The following is a 19,408-nucleotide window of genomic DNA, read 5'->3' on the forward strand; positions in this document are numbered from 1 at the left end:
GGTCAGAGTGCAGGAAAGGTCAGCGTGGAGCTGGCTGCTGCAGCTCTGCTCCTCAGTTGTTTTGGGCCTGGACTTAGTTCCCACATACCAGTGCAGGTCTCATTTTAGAGGGCTGGGCTGTGGACAGCAGTGACTGGTGCACCACTTTGGGGGTCCTTTTTTTTCCAGAGCAAAAGAGACCACAGGGGAAATGGATGTCAGCCCCTCAGACTTCCTGAAACATTTAAAGGAGCCAGTGGCAGGAACCAGGTCTGCAATCCGGGCTGCCGATTACATGGAAACCACCCTGAGCCTCCTGAAGAAGAAGCTGCTTCGGATCGTGAAAGGAAAGTTTAATATCACAGGTATTGTGCACATAAGACTGTAAATGGCTAATTAGCAGGAAACCTGTCAATGTGTAACATGCATGACTTTTGGAAGACACGTTTGAACAAGCTAGAAGTAGTAACAAGGAAGTCCTATAAGAACTAGCTTCTCAGCTAGTACCTGTAAACAAGCTTAGAGCTTGGCACAGCAGAAAAAAAGCATAACAAACTTAGACTGCTGTGTGGAAGGGGAAACTGAGGCACCCCACCTTGTGGCATTGGTGGCTAAATGCCAAGACACCTACACTCGAAAAGATATTAATAGCTACATTGTGTTAACAATGCTGTACACTAAAAGGCTTTCAGGCAACTTGGAAAAAGAAACCCAGGACTTTGTAAAAGCATCTGTGAATAACAAAATTTTTTGGTAACACTGGGAAGTTAGACAACCAAGACCTAAAGAGGATTTTAGGCACATTATCTTTGCATTAGTCAGTGACCAACCCTCAAGGGGAGGTGGGGAAGGTGTGACCCTATGTCCCATATTCTTCATAGAGATATTTTTATGATATGAATATGACATAACTAAAATGTGTTCTATGCAAGATGGGACATGTGAGGTATCATTGGAAAGGTTATAATTTACTGAATATGATTATCCTATTTGTATACATGTATCATTTCTATATCTGAAGTTAGGAATAGGGACTACGTATCAAATACAAAAGTGTTTTCACCTGGGGACTGCCCACCAAACAAAATGCAATCAGTCTGGCTGGTTAGCCAATGGGCCATTAGGGAGAACAATAGGACTTTGAAGATGCTAATCTCCCACCTTCCTGGGAAGTCTTCTGGAGGATTTATGGCTGCTTTGACACGGCAGGGTCATGTTAGCATGTCACCTGGTACTGGACTCCATCTTGGACTGCTAGTATTTTTCCACAAAGAGGGTGGGGATCAAACTGGGAAATGAAGGATTCCTGCCATATGTAAATCCTATTTAAGGCAGGGAAATGAGTTAATCAGGGTTGGTTCTTCACTGAATCCCTGTCCAAGGTGACTGCTGAAAACATCTACAATTGAATTGGGAAAGAAAAGACTAGACCCAGGCTAGAAGGTCTCTGGTCTGTGAAAGTAATATCTGGCATTCTAAGATGCCAAGCAAGAGCAGTTTGTCTTCAAGAATCTCTGAAACCTGCTTAAAAAACATTTAGGGTGAGAAATTACTACTTGTAGCCAGTTTCTTTAGTGTATTAAGTTTAGTTTGTGTATTGGCTTTATTTGCTCAGTAATCTATAAGGGATAGCAAACAGATCAAAGCAATCCCTTAAAATCTGTCCTTTGTAGTTAATAAACTTGTTTTGTTTTCTTTAAACCAGTTTGTGCAATCCATAACTGGGGGGCAAAAAGCTGTACATATCTGCCTTCACACTGCGGGCGGGGGGCGATTTTCATGAGCTTACTCGGTACAGATTTCTGTGCAGTGCAAGACAATACAATGTTGGGTTTACACTCCAGAGGGGGTGTGCACGTGAGTGCCGGGCAATTCCTGAGCTGAGTCTTCCCATGCAGAGCTGATCTCAGTGTCTGTGTCTTTCTGAAGCTGGGTGTGGCTTTACCTGCATGTTGCTGGAGGAAGCTTGAGGGCCTGGCTCAGCAGGGCAGAGTAAGGGAACCCAGACTGGTGGAACTGGCAGGCTCAGTGGTACCACAGTACATCAGGTGGCACTCCGGACGGGGGATAACCCAACACACCGGCCTCGCCTTCTCATCCTGCCCCATCCTGTAATTCTCCCATTGCTTTGTCCTGACCTAGTCCCCTTGACCTAGCCTCAAATTATGTCACCATAGCCATTGAAAATACCATACATTTTAAACCCCCCAAAAGGAACTTTATCTCATCAGTATTTGACTCAGGCAGGTATACTAAATGTAGGGATTTTGTCATTAGCACTTTTGAATCAGTCCTGATACCTGTCCTCCACTTCAGATGCTCCAAAACTGCTGAGAGATGAAGGTTGCAAACAATATGATTCCTAGAACATGAAGTACTGAGTGAGTTCCTGAATGTGAAGTGGGCCTTTATTCTGCAGGAAAACTGGTGTACTCTGTTGGTATAAACTAGAAAGTGTTTTAAAATGAGATGCTATTTGTTTGTAGAGCTTTCCTGCTGAGGGAGCCATGAAATGGAACTATTGGAGACTGCTCCAGAAATTATGACAGAAATGACATCACTCTGATTGGCTTCTCTTGCAGATGTACTAAGTAGGAAGCAGAAGGAAATTATTTCCAAGGCAACTGGTTGCGACTATCAGATTCGTTCCATTAGGTGCCCGAGGAGTAGCATTTACCGGACCATTACTGGAGAATGCAACAACAGGTAAAGCATTGATTTTTTTCATGTGTAATAGAGGGTCTTCAGTGTATATAGTGTCCAGTATAGACACATGAATGTTATCGGTATAACACCATTCCAGCAAGCAGAAACAATTGTATTAGTAGTTATTTGTATTGTGTTAACACGGAGGGATCCAAGAGAGGTGCTGTACAAACACATAACAAAGAGATTTTAATCTGGAGGAGTGTAGCAGGCTTTGCTCAGGGGCCTATTGGTCAAACTGTGGACAGTCTCTCCAAGACTTGAGGCTGGTCTTCCAGGCAGCCCTGGGGCCCAGCAGCCAAGCCACCATTCATCACCCCCTCCCCGGCCCTGGAATCCTCCGATATCTCTCAGGAGGCCAGGGGAAGAGGGAAGGATAGGGGGATCTGGGCCCTTCCTCTCCACCGAATCCCAGTGCAGGGCCCAACGGAGAGAGGCGAGGGATGGTTCTGACTGCCATTCTGGATCAGCCTTCCCTGTATCACTTCCTACCTTCTTGTTTCCCTTCAGTTTGGGGCATGGCCCAGCCTTCTGCTTCCACAGTGTTGGTAATTCTGGGCTTCAGCTGTGGGTGGGCAGGGATGCTTCCTAGCTCACCCTTGGAATCCAGTTGTCCCCTCTTAGTCAGGGGAAAGGGGATCCCAGCCAGTCCCTGTCCTTCCCCTGTAGATTGCTCTGCCTCAGTGGCTGCAGCTTGTCTGACTTCTTGTAGTCAGTGTCTCCTGCACACGCCCCTCTGGAGGGAGGGATAGCTCAATGGTTTGAGCATTGGCCTGCTAAACCCAGAGTTGTAAGTTCAATCCTCAAGGGGGCCATTTAGGGATCTGGGCAAAAAGTGGCGATTGGCCCTGCTTTGAGCAGGGGGTTGTACTAGATGATCTGCTGAGGTCCCTTCCAACACTGATATTCTATGATTCTCTGCCAGAACTCCCTTTTAAGCAGGTCTTCCATAGCAAGAATGCCTGATAGCTGCTGAGGAGCAGGGCTTTCTTGATCCAGTACTGTTCCACCATTCCTTTTACCATGGTGTGAGGTCTGTAAATCCCATCACAAGGAGGTTTGGAATTTCTTTAAGTCAAAGGTGCAAAAATTATCTGGATTTTGCATTCCAAGCAAAGGGCAAAGCTTGTAGGGAAGAGCTCCACACATAACTCGATGAATAACCACCTCAAAGTGATACTAAAACTAAGATAGGTTTCAGAGTAACAGCCGTGTTAGTCTGTATTCGCAAAAAGAAAAGGGGTACTTGTGGCACCTTAGAGACTAACCAATTTATTTGAGCATGAGCTTTCGTGAGCTACAGCTCACTTCATCTGATGAAGTGAGCTGTAGCTCACGAAAGCTTATGCTCTAATAAATTGGTTAGTCTCTAAGGTGCCACAAGTACCCCTTTTCTTTTTGTAAAACTAAGATGACAGCATACAAGAAATCATAGAAATGTAGACCTGGAAGGGAGCTCAAAAGGTCATCGAGTACATCCCATCTGTGCTGGGGCAGGGCCAAATAAACCTTGACCATCCCTGACAGGGGTTTGTCCAACTTGTTCTTAAACCCCCCCACTCATGGTGTGACAGGGGCCCCAGGGTGCAACCGGGACTGTGGGACCACTGAGCCCTCTGTCCCACCAACCTGGGGTATCCCTTTCACACTGTGATGCTGATGTCTATCAAGAATCCTCTGACAGACACTACATTTACACAGACATCCACAGGCAGGGACACATCCAGCTGTATTACATGAATGATCTCCCAGCCACTCATGAACCATCTGTAGGGAGGCTCCAGTCAATTTCTCTCAGTTCCCCAGTCTTACACCCCAGAACTGTTCCATCTTGCAATAGTCAGAAGCCTGACCAGTGTAAGTTCATTATCCAGTTTGGCCCTCCCTCAGTGTGGAATGGATACACACTAGCCTTTGTAAACTGAGCTGCTCTGACTCTGTGGGTGCTCCAGGGCTGGAGCACACATGGGGGAAAAATGGTGGGTGCTGAGCACCCACCGGCAGCACCCCTATCAGCTCCCCCACCAGCGTCTCCCACCTGCTGGCAGCCCCGTGGATCAGCACCTCTCTCTCCTTCCCCACTCCTCCTGTCCACCGCAATCAGCTGTTTCACAATATGCAGGAAGCTGGGAAGGTGTAGGAGGAGTGAGGACACGGTGCGCTTGGGGGGGGGTGGCGGAACTGGGTGGGAAGAGGCAGGGTGTGGGTGGAGCAGGGGTGGGGCCTTGGGGGAAGAGGTGGAATGGGAGCGGGGCCTGGGGCAGAGGCGGGGCTTGGGCACCCCCTGGCCCTTTGGAAAGTCGGCACCTGTGGCTGAGATTTCATAGATTCATAGATTCATAGAATATCAGGGTTGGAAGGGACCTCAGGAGGTCATCTAGTCCAACCCCCTGTTCAAAGCAGGACCAATCCCCAATTTTGCCCCAGAACCCCCTAAATGGCTCCCTCAAGGATTGAACTCACAATCTTGGGTTTAGCAGGCCAATGCTCAAACCACTGAGCTATCCCTCCCAAGCACTTCAACCAAAACACATTGTTTTAGGTAAAATATAAACACATTTATTAAGTACAAAAATAGATTTTAAGTGATTATAAGTAGCAGGCATAGAGATCAGAGTTGGTTACTTAAGAAAGAAAAATAAATTTGCAGTCTAATTTCTAAAAACTAAGCAGGATTTGAATCAGTGTCTCACCCTGACAGATGATACAAGCAGGTTACAGATCCTCCATACATAAACTGGTAATATATTTTATTGGACCCACATGGCTACAACACTGCAAACAAAGGCAGATCATGTCAGACTAATCTGAAATCTCTCTTTGATAAAATGGATGATTTCTTTCATAAGGGAAATGCAGTAGATCTAATTTATCTGGACTTCAGTAAAATATTAGACACAGTACCACATGGGAAACTATTAACATAGATTTCAGAGTAGCAGCTGTGTTAGTCTGTATTCACAAAAAGAAAAGGAGGACTTGTGGCACCTTAGAGACTAACAAATTTATTTGAGCATAAGCTTTCGTGAGCTACAGCTCACTTCATTGGATGCATTCAGTGGAAATTACAGTGGGGAGATTTATATACATAGAAAATGTGAAACAATGGGTGTTACCATACACACTGTAACGAGAGTGATCACTTAAGGTGAGCTATTACCAGCAGGAGAGCGGGGCGGCGGGGGAACCTTTTGTAGGGATAACCAAGGTGGGCCATTTCCAGCAGTTGACAAGAACGTCTGAGGAACGGTGGGGGATGGGAGGGAATAAAAAAGGGGAAAGAGTTTTACTTTGTGTAATGACCCATCCACTCCAAGTCTCTATTCAAGCCTAAGTTAATTGTATTCATATTGCAAATTAATACCAATTCAGCAGTCTCTCGTTGGAGTCTGTTTTTGACATAGAGAAGATGGGGATTGGTACAGGAATTGAGAGGTGGGTAAGGAACTGGCTGAAAGGGAGATGACAATGAGTCATCTATCTGCCGCCCTGACTGGGAAAACTGAGAAGTCTGCTGCTTGCCAGGGGCTAAGATTCACGATGTGACGGAGAGACTGCCGAGACTCATCAAGCCCTCAGATCGCTACCCCTTCCTGCTTCTCCACGTGGGCACCAATGATACTGCCAAGAATGACCTTGAGCGGATCACTGCGGACTATGTGGCTCTAGGAAGAAGGATAAAGGAGTTGGAGGCGCAAGTGGTGTTCTCGTCCATCCTCCCCGTGGAAGGAAAAGGCCTAGGTAGGGAGCGTCGAACCGTGGAAGTCAACGAATGGCTACGCAGGTGGTGTCGGAGAGAAGGCTTTGGTTTCTTTGACCATGGGATGGTGTTCCATGAAGGAGGAGTGCTGGGCAGAGACGGGCTCCATCTTACGAAGAGAGGGAAGAGCATCTTTGCCAGCAGGCTGGCTAACCTAGTGAGGAGGGCTTTAAACTAGGTTCACCGGGGGAAGGAGACCAAAGCCCTGAGGTAAGTGGGAAAGCGGGATACCGGGAGGAAGCACAGGCAGGAATGTCTGTGAGGGGAGGGCTCCTGCCTCATACTGGCAATGAGGGGCGATCAACAGGTTATCTCAAGTGCTTATATACAAATGCACAAAGCCTTGGAAACAAGCAGGGAGAACTGGAGGTCCTGGTGATGTCAAGGAACTATGACGTGATCGGAATAACAGAGACTTGGTGGGATAACTCACATGACTGGAGTACTGTCATGGATGGTTATAAACTGTTCAGGAAGGACAGGCAGGGCAGAAAAGGTGGGGGAGTAGCACTGTATGTAAGGGAGCAGTATGACTGCTCAGAGCTCCGGTACGAAACTGCAGAAAAACCTGAGTGTCTCTGGATTAAGTTTAGAAGTGTGTGCAACAAGAGTGATGTAGTGGTGGGAGTCTGCTATAGACCACCGGACCAGGGGGATGAGGTGGATGAGGCTTTCTTCCGGCAGCTCATGGAAGCTACTAGATCGCATGCCCTGATTCTCATGGGTGACTTTAATTTTCCTGATATCTGCTGGGAGAGCAATACAGCGGTGCATAGACAATCCAGGAAGTTTTTGGAAAGCGTAGGGGACAATTTTCTGGCGCAAGTGCTAGAGGAGCCAACTAGGGGGGGGGCGCTTTTCTTGACCTGCTGCTCACAAACTGGGTAGAATTAGTGGGGGAAGCAAAAGTGGATGGGAATCTGGGAGGCAGTGACCATGAGTTGGTTGAGTTCAGGATCCTGACGCAGGGAAGAAAGGTAAGCAGCAGGATACGGACCCTGGACTTCAGGAAAGCAGACTTCGACTCCCTCAGGGAACGGATGGCCAGGATCCCCTGGGGGACTAACTTGAAGGGGAAAGGAGTCCAGGAGAGCTGGCTGTATTTCAAGGAATCCCTGTTGAGGTTACAGGGACAAACCATCCCGATGAGTCGAAAGAATAGTAAATATGGCAGGCGACCAGCTTGGCTTAATGGTGAAATCCTAGCGGATCTTAAACATAAAAAAGAAGCTTACAAGAAGTGGAAAGTTGGACATATGACCAGGGAAGAGTATAAAAATATTGCTCGGGCATGTAGGAATGTTATCGGGAGGGCCAAATCGCACCTGGAGCTGCAGCTAGCCAGAGATGTCAAGAGTAACAAGAAGGGTTTCTTCAGGTATGTTGGCAACAAGAAGAAAGCCAAGGAATGTGTGGGCCCCTTACTGAATGAGGGAGGCAACCTAGTGACAGAGGATGTGGAAAAAGCTAATGTACTCAATGCTTTTTTTGCCTCTGTTTTCACTAACAAGGTCAGCTCCCAGACTGCTGCGCTGGGCATCACAAAATGCAGAAGAGATGGCCAGCCCTCTCTGGAGATAGAGGTGGTTAGGGACTATTTAGAAAAGCTGGACGTGCACAAGTCCATGGGGCCGGACGAGTTGCATCCGAGAGTGCTGAAGGAATTGGCGGCTGTGATTGCAGAGCCACTGGCCATTATCTTTGAAAACTCGTGGCAAACCGGGGAAGTCCCGGATGACTGAAAAAAGGCTAATGTAGAGCCAATCTTTAAAAAAGGGAAGAAGGAAGATCCTGGGAACTACAGGCCAGTCAGCCTCACCTCAGTCCCTGGAAAAATCATGGAGCAGGTCCTCAAAGAATCAATCCCGAAGCACTTGCATGAGAGGAAAGTGATCAGGAACAGCCAGCATGGATTCACCAAGGGAAGGTCATGCCTGACTAATCTAATCGCCTTTTATGATGAGCTTACTGGTTCTGTGGATGAAGGGAAAGCAGTGGATGTATTGTTTCTTGACTTTAGCAAAGCTTTTGACACGGTCACCCATAGTATTCTTGTCAGCAAGTTAAGGAAGTATGGGCTGGATGAATGCACTATAAGGTGGGTAGAAAGCTGGCTAGATTGTCGGGCTCAACGGGTAGTGATCAATGGCTCCATGTCTAGTTGGCAGCCGGTATCAAGTGGAGTGCCCCAAGGGTCGGTCCTAGGGCCGGTTTTATTCAATATCTTCATAAATGATCTGGAGGATGGTGTGGATTGCACTCTCAGCAAATTTGCGGATGATACTAAACTGGGAGGAGTGGTAGATACGCTGGAGGGGAGGGATAGGATACAGAAGGACCTAGACCAATTGGAAGATTGGGCCAAAAGGAATCTGTTGAGGTTCAATAAGGATAAGTGCAGGGTCCTGCACTTAGGACGGAAGAACCCAATGCACAGCTACAGACTAGGGACCGAATGGCTAGGCAGCAGTTCTGCGGAAAAGGACCTAGGGGTGACAGTGGACGAGAAGCTGGATATGAGTCAGCAGTGTGCCCTTGTTGCCAAGAAGGCCAATGGCATTTTGGGATGTATAAGTAGGGGCATTGCCAGCAGATCGAGGGACGTGATCGTTCCCCTCTGTTCGACATTGGTGAGGCCTCATCTGGAGTACTGTGTCCAGTTTTGGGCCCCACACTTCAAGAAGGATGTGGATAAATTGGAGAGAGTCCAGCGAAGGGCAACAAAAATGATTAGGGGTCTGGAACACATGACTTATGAGGAGAGGCTGAGGGAGCTGGGATTGTTTAGCCTGCAGAAGAGAAGAATGAGGGGGGATTTGATAGCTGCTTTCAACTACCTGAAAGGGGGTTCCAAAGAGAATGGCTCTAGACTGTTCTCAATGGTAGCAGATGACAGAACGAGGAGTAATGGTCTCAAGTTGCAGTGGGGGAGGTTTAGATTGGATATTAGGAAAAACTTTTCCCTAAGAGGGTGGTGAAACACTGGAATGCATTACCTAGGGAGGTGGTAGAATCTCCTTCCTTAGAGGTTTTTAAGGTCAGGCTTGACAAAGCCCTGGCTGGGATGATTTAACTGGGAATTGGTCCTGCTTTGAGCAGGGGGTTGGACTAGATGACCTTCTGGGGTCCCTTCCAACCCTGATATTCTATGATTCTATGAATGGGTTGTGCTGAAAGGGAAACTATAAGTCTGGAGGGAGGTTGCCAGTGGAGTTCCTCAAGGATCAGCCTTGGGAACGAGCTTATTCAATATTTTCATTAATGACCTTGACACAAAAAAGAAGTGCCTGCAGTTTGGTGTATTGTAAAAATACACCAATCTATGGTCCTTTCAGGTACACGGTTAATGGTGACATGTTCACTTTAGGTGTATTACATGATTTCAGTGGGAGTTAGGGTCCAGATTTTCAAAGGATTTAGGTGCCTAATTATGCAGATAGGTGTCCAGTGGGGCACCTAAATCCTGTTGGGTGCTCTAAACCTCTGGCTTCTAGAGCTGTGGGGGAGGTGAGCAGGAAGAGCATAGGGCAGTGGTGGGCAACCTGTGGCCCATGGGCTGCATGTGGCCTGTCATAAATATAAAGGGAAGGGTAAACCCCTTTAAAATCCCTCCTGGCCAGAGGAAAACTCCTCTCACCTGTAAAGGGTTAAGAAGCTAAAGGTAACCTCGCTGGCACCTGACCAAAATGACCAATGAGGAGACAAGATACTTTCAAAAGCTGGGAGGAGGGAGAGAAACAAGGGGTCTGTGTCTGTTTGTATGCTGCTTTTGCCGGGATAGAACAGGAATGGAGTCTTAGAACTTTAGTAAGTAATCTAGCTAGGTACGTGTTAGATTATGATTTCTTTAAATGGCTGAGAAAAGAACTGTGCTGAATAGAATGACTATTCCTGTCTGTGTGTCCTTTTTGTAACTTAAGGTTTTGCCTAGAGGGATTCTCTATGTTTTGAATCTAATTACCCTGTAAGGTATCTACCATCCTGATTTTACAGAGGTGATTTCTTTACTTCTATTAAAAGTCTTCTTGTTAGAAAACTGCATGCTTTTTCATTGTTCTAAGATCCAAGGGTTTGGGTCTGTGGTCACCTATGCAAATTGGTGCAGATTTTTACCAAACCTTCCCCAGGAAGTGGGGTGCAAGGGTTGGGAGGATTTTGGGGGGAAAGATGTGTCCAAACTACGTTTCCCAGTAAACTCAGTTAGAGTTTGGTGGTGGCAGTGGAGATCCAGGGACAAAGGATAAAATTAATATGTACCTTGGAGAAGTTTTAACCTAATCTGGTGAAAGTAAGCTTCGGAGGTTTTCATGCAAGTCCCCACATCTGTACCCTAGAGTTCAGAGTGGGGGAGGAACCTTGACATGGCCCATCAAGGTAATCCACTGGCAGGCCACCAGACAGTTTGTTTACATTTGTATGGCCGCCTGCAGCTCCCAGTGGCTGTGGTTTGCTGTTCCCGGCCAATTGGAGCTGCAGGAACGTGCTGGCTGCTGCTTCCCGCAGCTCCTATTGGCCAGGAATGGCAAACCGTGGCCACTGGGAGCTGTGAGCAGCCATGCAAATGTAAACAAACTGTCTGGTGGCCTGCCAGCGGATTACCCTGATGGTCCGCATGTGGCCTGTGGGCCGCAGGTTGCCTACCACTGGCATAGGGGCTCTTTGCCTCACCTGCAGCAAGGCTGGAAGGCTCTTGTCAATTTCACAGGCAGCCAGAAAGCCAAAAAATTGCCTTTCGGCTCTCCCAAAAGAGAAAGTTTCTTTAAATCCCTTCCCTTGAAAAAAATAATGTTTTTGATATTTTGTCTTGGCTTGGGATGAAAACGTTTCTAAAAACACACATTTTTCCATGGGAATGGATTCCTGTTTTTGGATTAGCTCTCGTTGTGAGCACAGGTATATTGAGGGTTGTGAGGCACTCATACTGCCGTGATGGAGACCATATAAGTAGCTTAGGTTTAAATTCTGAATTACAAATGTGAGTATAACAACAACATGAGGATTCGTCCTTTTACCTCAGTATTAACCACAGCCTGCGCTAAGAGACTTTGAGCCTTTGCCTCAGAGGGTTGTCTGTCCACAATATAGCTGTTGCCTCTGAACCCGAAAACGATTCCTTTCTATCGTTCGAGCAATTCAACTTAGGTTCCCGGGAGAAAAAGAAATTCTGCTTCTCTGCAGGGCGTGTCCTTTCTGAAATAGTTTACTTGTTTGTTTTCTTCCCAATGTTCCAGGAAGCATTCTTATTTTGGAGCTTCCAATCACGGATATGCCCGATGGCTCCCGGCGGAGTATGAGGATGGAGTGTCTCTTCCCAGAGGGTTAACTGAAGGAAAACTTTACAATGGATTTCCGCTCCCACTGGTACGAGCCTGTGAGGTCGTTTGATTCCTTGTGTAATCAATGACTCCCATATTTCAGACCTGTCCATGGCTGGGGGAAGTGCTCCCTGGGCAGAGGCCCAGGCCAGGCTACTGCCCCATTTAAGTCTATTCTGAGGGCACAAGTGAGGCTTAAGCAGTACATGTGTCTTGTGCTGGGCTGTGTTGCTTCGAGCACTCCACACACCTCATACCTTGGCAGGTGCTGCATGTGCAGGGAATTCATGCCCACCGAATAGCATTCCTGTTACCCTCCTGTGGAGAAGAAAGCGCTCATTGGATCAACGTTTTCCGGGGGTTGCTCAACCCCAGCTTTTCCCCAGGCCCCATCCCAAGTCCACCCCTTCCCCCAAGGCCCCATCCTGTCTCTTCCCGCCCCTTCCGCCCCTCCCCTGAGCTCCCCACCCTCACTCTGCTCCCTCCCCCCAGCACCTCCTGCATGCCGTTGAAGAGTTGGTTGTAGGGGATGGGAGGTGCTGGGGGGTGGGGGAGGAGCCGCCATGAATGAGTGCTGAGCACCCACTGTTTTTTTCTGGAGGGTGCTCCAGCCCTGGAGCATCCACAGAGTCAGCACCTGGGCTTGCATTCTGCATGGGGTGAATTTCACCCCAAATGGATATGCCAGTTCTGTGCCCCGGGCATTGGTGTCTGTAAGGTGTAGTAACTCCTGCATCTCCACCTTCCTAAGGTGCTTTGAGACCCATTGAGGCCTGAGAACGGTGTCAATGCATTGCATCACTAGCAAGCATTCTCATTCTCTCATTCAAACAGTTTATGTTCTTGCTTTCATACTCAGAGATCCTGGGTTCAAACCCTTCAGACTCCCTGACATTCTACTTCTGTCAAGCAAATAACCTACTGGCAACATGTGTGTCATGCCCAGTCCAGAAGTCCGTCCACATAGAGGACCTGAGGAAGGACTCTGTGTAGCTTGAAAGCTTGTCTCACTCACCAACTGACGGTCTAATAAAAGACATTCCCTCACCCACCTTGTCTCTCATAGCCTGGGACTGACACGGCTACAACAACACTGCATACACACAGAGGACAATAGCCTACTACCGCTCTAAGCTAAAGGAGCAACTCCTTCAGCTGAAGAATAAGAGATCTATGTTCAAACCCTGCTGCTAACCCAAGCTCCTGGGTTACTACAGCTGCACATGATGGAATTGTGTTTCTTCAGGGTCTTTAAATTCTAGGAAACTCTATACCAGAAAATATTGTTAAAAGAAGGTTGCAAAGTTGAGCCCTCAAACGTGAGGGAATGCCAGAATCACAGTCGCCAGCTTCTTTCACGCCCCAGTGGTGCTCAACCCACCACTCTGCTCCACCCGAGGCCCTGACCCCACCCCACCTCTTCCTGCCCCCACTCTACTCCTGTCCCACCTCTTCCTGCCCAGTTCCAGCCCATCCCCTGAGTGTGCCCTGTCCCCACTCCCCCCACCCCAGGGTCTCCTGTAAGCCATGAAATAGCTGATCGTGGAGTGCGGGAGGTGCTGGGAGGGAGGAGGAAGAGTTGATCCAGGCTTCTGGTGAATGGGAGGCACTGAGGGGAAGTGGGGGGAGCTGATTGGAGCACCCATGGAGTCGGTGCCTATGGCCAGAATGAACCCAGCACTCCCACTCCTTCTGGGTCATCCAGCTTGCACTCTCTCCCACTGCTCTGACCCTCAGCTCTGTGGAGAAGTCGAGGGGAGAGCATCCACAGTACCACAATGGCAGAAGCGCTTCCCTTCCTCACAGAGGGGAGAGATCTGTTCACAAAGGGTGTCTTTCATGTGCAGATGGGGGGTGATGATCTCAGTCTGGCGTCAACACACGTGACTGAATACATGCAGGGAGCAGATTGGTTGAGTAAGGAAGTTCCATTTTAAGAGTCACTGTTCAGAGTAAAACCAGACTGTAACGCTTTCCTCCTCTTCCTCCTCACCATCATGGTGTACTGTGGTTGTGCCTAGGACCCCAGTCATCAGTCAGAACCCCATTGTGCTAGGCACTGTGCAAACAGAACAAACATCTTCCAATCTAAATATAAGACGAGGCAAAAGGTGGACACGGACAGACAGATGGGGAGCACAATGCAACATCACAGGGCAGCATGATGGATAGGGTCTCGGCTCACCAGCTGCCTAAACACTACCTAGTTTTTTGTAGGCATGATGGCAAAGGAGAGTTTGAAGAGGGGTTTTGACGGAGGACAGTGAAGTGGCTTTGCAGGTGTTTTACAGGGAGCTTCTCCCAGTTGCTGAATGGCAGCAAGGGAGAAAGCACAAAGCTGCTTCTTTAAAGATTCCAGTGGGCGATGAAGGCTGCGTCATTGGCAGTTCATTGAACTTCATCACTGATGTTCAGAAATTGACTTTCAGCATAACAAAGTGTTGTGTCTGATACTTTCCTGAGGTCTGTAGCAGGCTACCCCTAAAGTTACAGCACTTCCCCTATGGAGCTAAACGTTCACTGTGTCTCAATCATAAATGGTTTTGTTTTGATTCTGTGCAGGTTCGAAAAGTGTCAAATGAAATAATTCACACAGCCAATGAGAATGTCACTGAAGACCAGGAGCGCTCTCTCATCTTCATGCAGTGGGGTCAGTGGGTTGATCACGATTTGGACTTAGCCCCTTTCACTACTACAAAAATCAACAATAAAGAAGTTCATTGTGAGACCAGTTGCACCTTTGAGCCACCTTGCTTCCCAATTAAGGTACAACTACAGCCTTGAGTCTTTTCCTCCCTTGCAGGAGCAGCCCCTGGACTCTAAGACTAGAATAGTCTTTAAAAAAAGTCAGAAAAACTTTATGGTGAAAAAATAGAGAGATCAAAGATGTGAATTCTTCAAAGAGCCTAAAGCACCTAGCACACTGTATATTACAAGGGGAGCTGGTAGTAAGCAGGGGTTCTGGAACATTTTATATAGTGGGGTGCTGAAAGCCATTAAACCAAACTGTAAAGCCTGTATATAACGGAATCCATTTCAAGCCAGTTCATGAAGCAGCACCCCTAGTTCCAACACCTATGGTAGTAACCTCTATATTTAGGTTGCCTAGCACATTCTTGTCCATGGGGATTGGTGTCCAAACCTGGCAGTACAGCCTAGTGGGAAGATTCTGCAGTCACGACAGGCCAGTGGCGAGAGTCTGCGGGGTGTGAGGTAGGGGAACCTGGGCCCTCCCTGCTCCATCGGAGGCCCTGTGACTGGCAGGTCAGATACACAGCCTGGGGCAGACCCCCCCAAGCCTGCTCCCTGGGTCACTTCCTACCCCAGCCTCTGCCCTTCCAAAGTCACAGCAGAGTCTGCTTATGGACTCACCGAATAAGGTTTCTCCCTGGCAGCGATCCAAAGATTCTTCTCCATCAATCGCAGCCCACTGCTCCCGGTCTCCCCAGGGCCCTCCAGCAGCTCAGGGGATGGGTCTGGTCCAAGTGGTGGGAGCTCCTGTAGGAGCTAACTACGTAGAACTGCTCCCTGGCTTTATCTACTCTGACACAACTGGGCTGCTCCCTTTTGAGCTCTGCCTCCATTGTGAGCAGGCCCCGCAGGTGCAGCTGGCCTGGGCCTTCTGGGCTACTCATTAACCCTTGGTTCCCCAGTATGGGGCATGTACACCCCATCACAATTCCATCATAAAATACTCTTGCAAGCTTTTCTGGGATGATCTACTAGCTCCACTGTTTGCAGCTGGCTTTTGAAATTTGGCACAGCGAAAGCCCTGGAGCCAGAGAAGTGCCCGTTCATTGCCCTGTGTAATTCTGTTCACGTTTTCCTGAGATACAACAAATAGTTGAAAAAATGGCCATTTCCCCTCTCTCACTTTCATTCTTCAGAAACATGTTGGTAGCCTGCTGAAAAACTAACTGAACAGCACATTCGAAGGCGGGGCCCACACTGCTGCCAAAGAAACAGTAGCCACCGTACTGCGAATGTCTATCAGCTGAAAAAGGGTATTGTGGGGAGAGACAGACTGGGATGCTGCACCCACCACCTTCCCCAAGCCAAAGAAGACAGGGAATTACTTGCACAAAAACTACATTAAAGGAACACTATTTAGACTGCAAAGTCAAGCAATCCAAAGTTTAAAAATACCAGAATTCAGGTTGTCCATGCAGCCTTTACTCTGTCCGCTGGCACATAGTGATCATGCTACAGTCTTTTATTATGTGATAAAATACTATTTTTTCTAGGATTCGTTTAGTGCACAGAATGGACACACAAAAGCAGAGTTAAGAGCAGCCATAAAATTTGTAATTTCCTAACTTTTGAGTGCTTGACTTTGTGATCTAAATAATATTCTTTAACCATAGTTGGGTTTTTTGTTTAATTGGGTTGTTTGAGAGTAGGGTTGTATGTAATATTTTTATAAATCAGGAAAAGAACTCGGGCATCACTGTGGACATTTCAATGAAAACCTCTGCTCCATATGCAGCTGTGGTCAAAAAAGGAAACATGATGTTATGATGCATAAAGAATGGGATGGAGAAAATGACAGAAAAAAATATAAGTATATAAATCAATAGACTTTGGAACTTACTGATACTAGATGATGAATGTAGCAAGATACAAAGAGGGATATGCATAACAAGAGCATCCAGATTTAGAATAGTTAATGCTAATAAAATGTTTGACAAGGTTCTAAAAATCCTACTTCAGATTTTAAACTGATCTTTTACTGTTAGGGATTAGAATGTGACCTTCATGGGGGCAGATTATTTTATGACTGCCTACTGCAGGGTTCATGGCACCTTGCTCTGAATCATCTGCTATTGAACACTGTCAGAGACAGGACATTAGATTAGATGTACCATTGGTCTGGTCTAATCTGTGAATTCCCCTGTTGCTATTTTCATACATAATAAGAATAGATAATGCATTTGGAACATTTGTAGATTCATATATTCTAAGGCCAGGGGGTATTGTGATCATCTAGTCTGACCTCCTATATAACATAGGCCATAGATCTTCCCTAGAATAATTCCGTTTGAACTAGGGAATATCTTTTTAAAAAATCCAAACTTTATTAACACCTCGACACTTTAAATTGGGAGTAATTCTCTTTTGTTTTCTACAGATTCCCCCTCATGATCCACGAATTAAGGATCCAAATACTTGTATGCCATTTGTCCGTACAGCTCCAGTGTGCAATGCCAGAACATTTGTGCGAGAGCAGATCAATGCAATCACCTCATTTCTGGATGCCAGCATGGTGTATGGCAGTGAAGTACCTTTAGCTAAGAGTCTTAGGAATCAGACAAACCAGCTTGGTTTGATGGCGCTGAACCAGAACTTTACGGATGCAGGGTTGGGATTACTGCCCTTTGAGAACAAATCCCAAAGCCTCTGTTTATTCACAAACAAGATCATGAATATCCCCTGTTTTAAAGCAGGTAAGTCATGTGCCTGGAGAACAATTAATTTTCTGAAGTGAGCTGCAGAGAAACTTAGCAGTCCCTGAGACAAACATAATGAGACATCAGAAACTATTGTGTAAAAGTATTGTGTAAGAAAAAATGGGGGGAACCATGAAAATGACAAAACTGAAAATGGAAATGTTTTAAGCCAAAAACATTATTTTCATTTTAAATTGTCATTACAAAACTAAATGAAAAGTTCTAGTCAAAAGAAAAATCCCCACAGAGAACTCATCATTTTTTCGTGAAAAAATTTCGAACGGTCATTTTCCCAAGAAAATTTTTGAGTTTTTCAATCAGTTTTTGTAATTTCCTAGTTTGTTTTTTTCAACAGACAAACAAAACAACTGTGACACCTCTTCTTGCGCATCATCAACAGCAGGGTTTGTTCTAGGGTCTAGAACCTTTTGTACTTCAGCATAGACTAGTACCAGTGACATGGAAGAGCGACTGCACTATGTGGAAGCAATAGTAAGCCATTTTATTCTAAAACAATGAACTAGATATGCAGAAACAGTCTACTTTACTCATGCTCATAGGTTTGGCAAATTCTTTCTAAGAAGTAATGTGGCTAAGAGGATGAGACTCGAGTGGATGAGAAACCTGGGTTCTGTTCCCAGCTCTGTGAGGATGATGTTATGAAACCTCTGTTCCTTCTTCTGTGAAAGGGGAAGTCTGACACCTGAGTCCTTCTTTAGTAGTAAGAATTATGAAGTGCATAAAATTATTAATGCCGGTTAATAGGAGAAGTGAGGTTAGAATCTATGGCGGTAGGCAAAGGTACCTATCCCTCAGCTGAAGGATTAGAGGGAAGAAGAGATCACCTTGGAGCTTCAAGGCTGCATATCTGCTTTAAGAATGGCCATACTGGGTCAAACCAAAGGTCCATCTAGCCCAGTATCTTGTCTTCCAACAGTGGCCAACACCAGGTGTCCCAGAGGGAATGAACAGAACAGGTAATCATCAAGTGATCCATCCCCTGTTGCCATTTCCACCTTCTGGCAAACAGAGGCTAGGGACACCATCCCTGCACATCCTGGCTAATAGCCATTGAAGGACCTATCCTCCATGAATTTATCTAGTTCTTTTTTTAATCCTCTTATAGTCTTGGACTTCACAACATCCTCTGGCAAGGAGTTCCACAGGTTGACTGTGCATTGTGTGAAAAAATACTTCCTTTCGTTTATTTTAAATCTGCTGCCTATTAATTTCATTTGGTGACCCCTAGTTCTTCTGTTATCAGAAGGAGTAAATAACACTTCCTTAATTACTTTTTCTACACCGTCATGATTTTATAGACCTCAATCATATCCCCCCTTATTCGTCTTTTTTCCAAGCTGAAAAGTCCCAGTCTTATTAATCTCTCCTGATATGGCAGCCGTTCCATACCCCTAATAATTTTTGTTGCTCTTTTCTGAACCTTTCTAATTCCAATATATCTTTTTTGAGAAGGGGCGGCTACATATGCATGCAGTATTCAAGATGTGGGCGTACCAGGGATTTATATAGAGGCAATATGATATTTTCTGTCTTATTCGTGTGGCAAATTGCCGGCACTGCTATGATGGGTCTCGCGCTTTCTCTTCTTGGGGGACGTTCAGGGCACCGCTTCTTGCCCCTGAACTGGGGTATTAACTGCCCCACTAGTGTCCTAGAGGAGGGGAGTAGAGAGAGGCCCGCCCTCTACTCTGGGTCCCAGCCCAGGGGCCCTAGGGATAGCGGTAAACTGCTTGAACTAGCAGTTCCTTCCCCTGGGCTACTTCCCTCTCCTGCCCTTCAGCTTGTGGGGCTTGCTGCCCTCCCTCTGCACAAACCAGGTGTCCCTTTCATAGAATCATAGAATTATAGAATATCAGGGTTCGAAGGGACCTCAGGAGGTCATCTAGTCCAACCCCCTGCTCAAAGCAGGACCAATCCCCAACTAAATCATCCCAGCCAGGGCTTTGCCAAGCCTGACCTTAAAAACCTCTAAGGAAGGAGATTCCACCACCTCCCTAGGTAACACATTCCAGTGTTTCACCACCCTCCTAGTGAAAAAGTTTTTCCTAATATCCAATCTAAACCTCCCCCACTGCAACTTGAGACCAGTACTCCTTGTTCTGTCATCTGCTACCACTGAGAACAGTCTAGAGCCATCCTCTTTGGAACCCCCTTTCACGTAGTTGAAAGCAGCTATCAAA

The 19,408-nt window shown here is 46.6% G+C and overlaps 1 protein-coding gene across 1 annotated transcript in view; it reads left to right on the forward strand.

Moving 5' to 3' along the window:
• Positions 1–190: 190 nt before the first annotated feature.
• The window catches only part of LOC140899856 (myeloperoxidase), a 53,060-nt gene continuing 33,842 nt past the window's right edge, over positions 191–19,408 (forward strand). Inside the window, exons 1-5 of the mRNA XM_073316024.2 lie at positions 191–344; positions 2,562–2,685; positions 11,677–11,806; positions 14,323–14,526; positions 16,889–17,204. Coding sequence (XP_073172125.2) covers positions 191–344; positions 2,562–2,685; positions 11,677–11,806; positions 14,323–14,526; positions 16,889–17,204 — 928 coding nt within the window. The remainder of the gene's footprint in view (positions 345–2,561; positions 2,686–11,676; positions 11,807–14,322; positions 14,527–16,888; positions 17,205–19,408) is intronic.

Source organism: Lepidochelys kempii, chromosome 17 (assembly GCF_965140285.1).
Source record: "Lepidochelys kempii isolate rLepKem1 chromosome 17, rLepKem1.hap1, whole genome shotgun sequence".
In the NCBI taxonomy this organism is placed as follows: Eukaryota; Metazoa; Chordata; order Testudines; family Cheloniidae; genus Lepidochelys; species Lepidochelys kempii.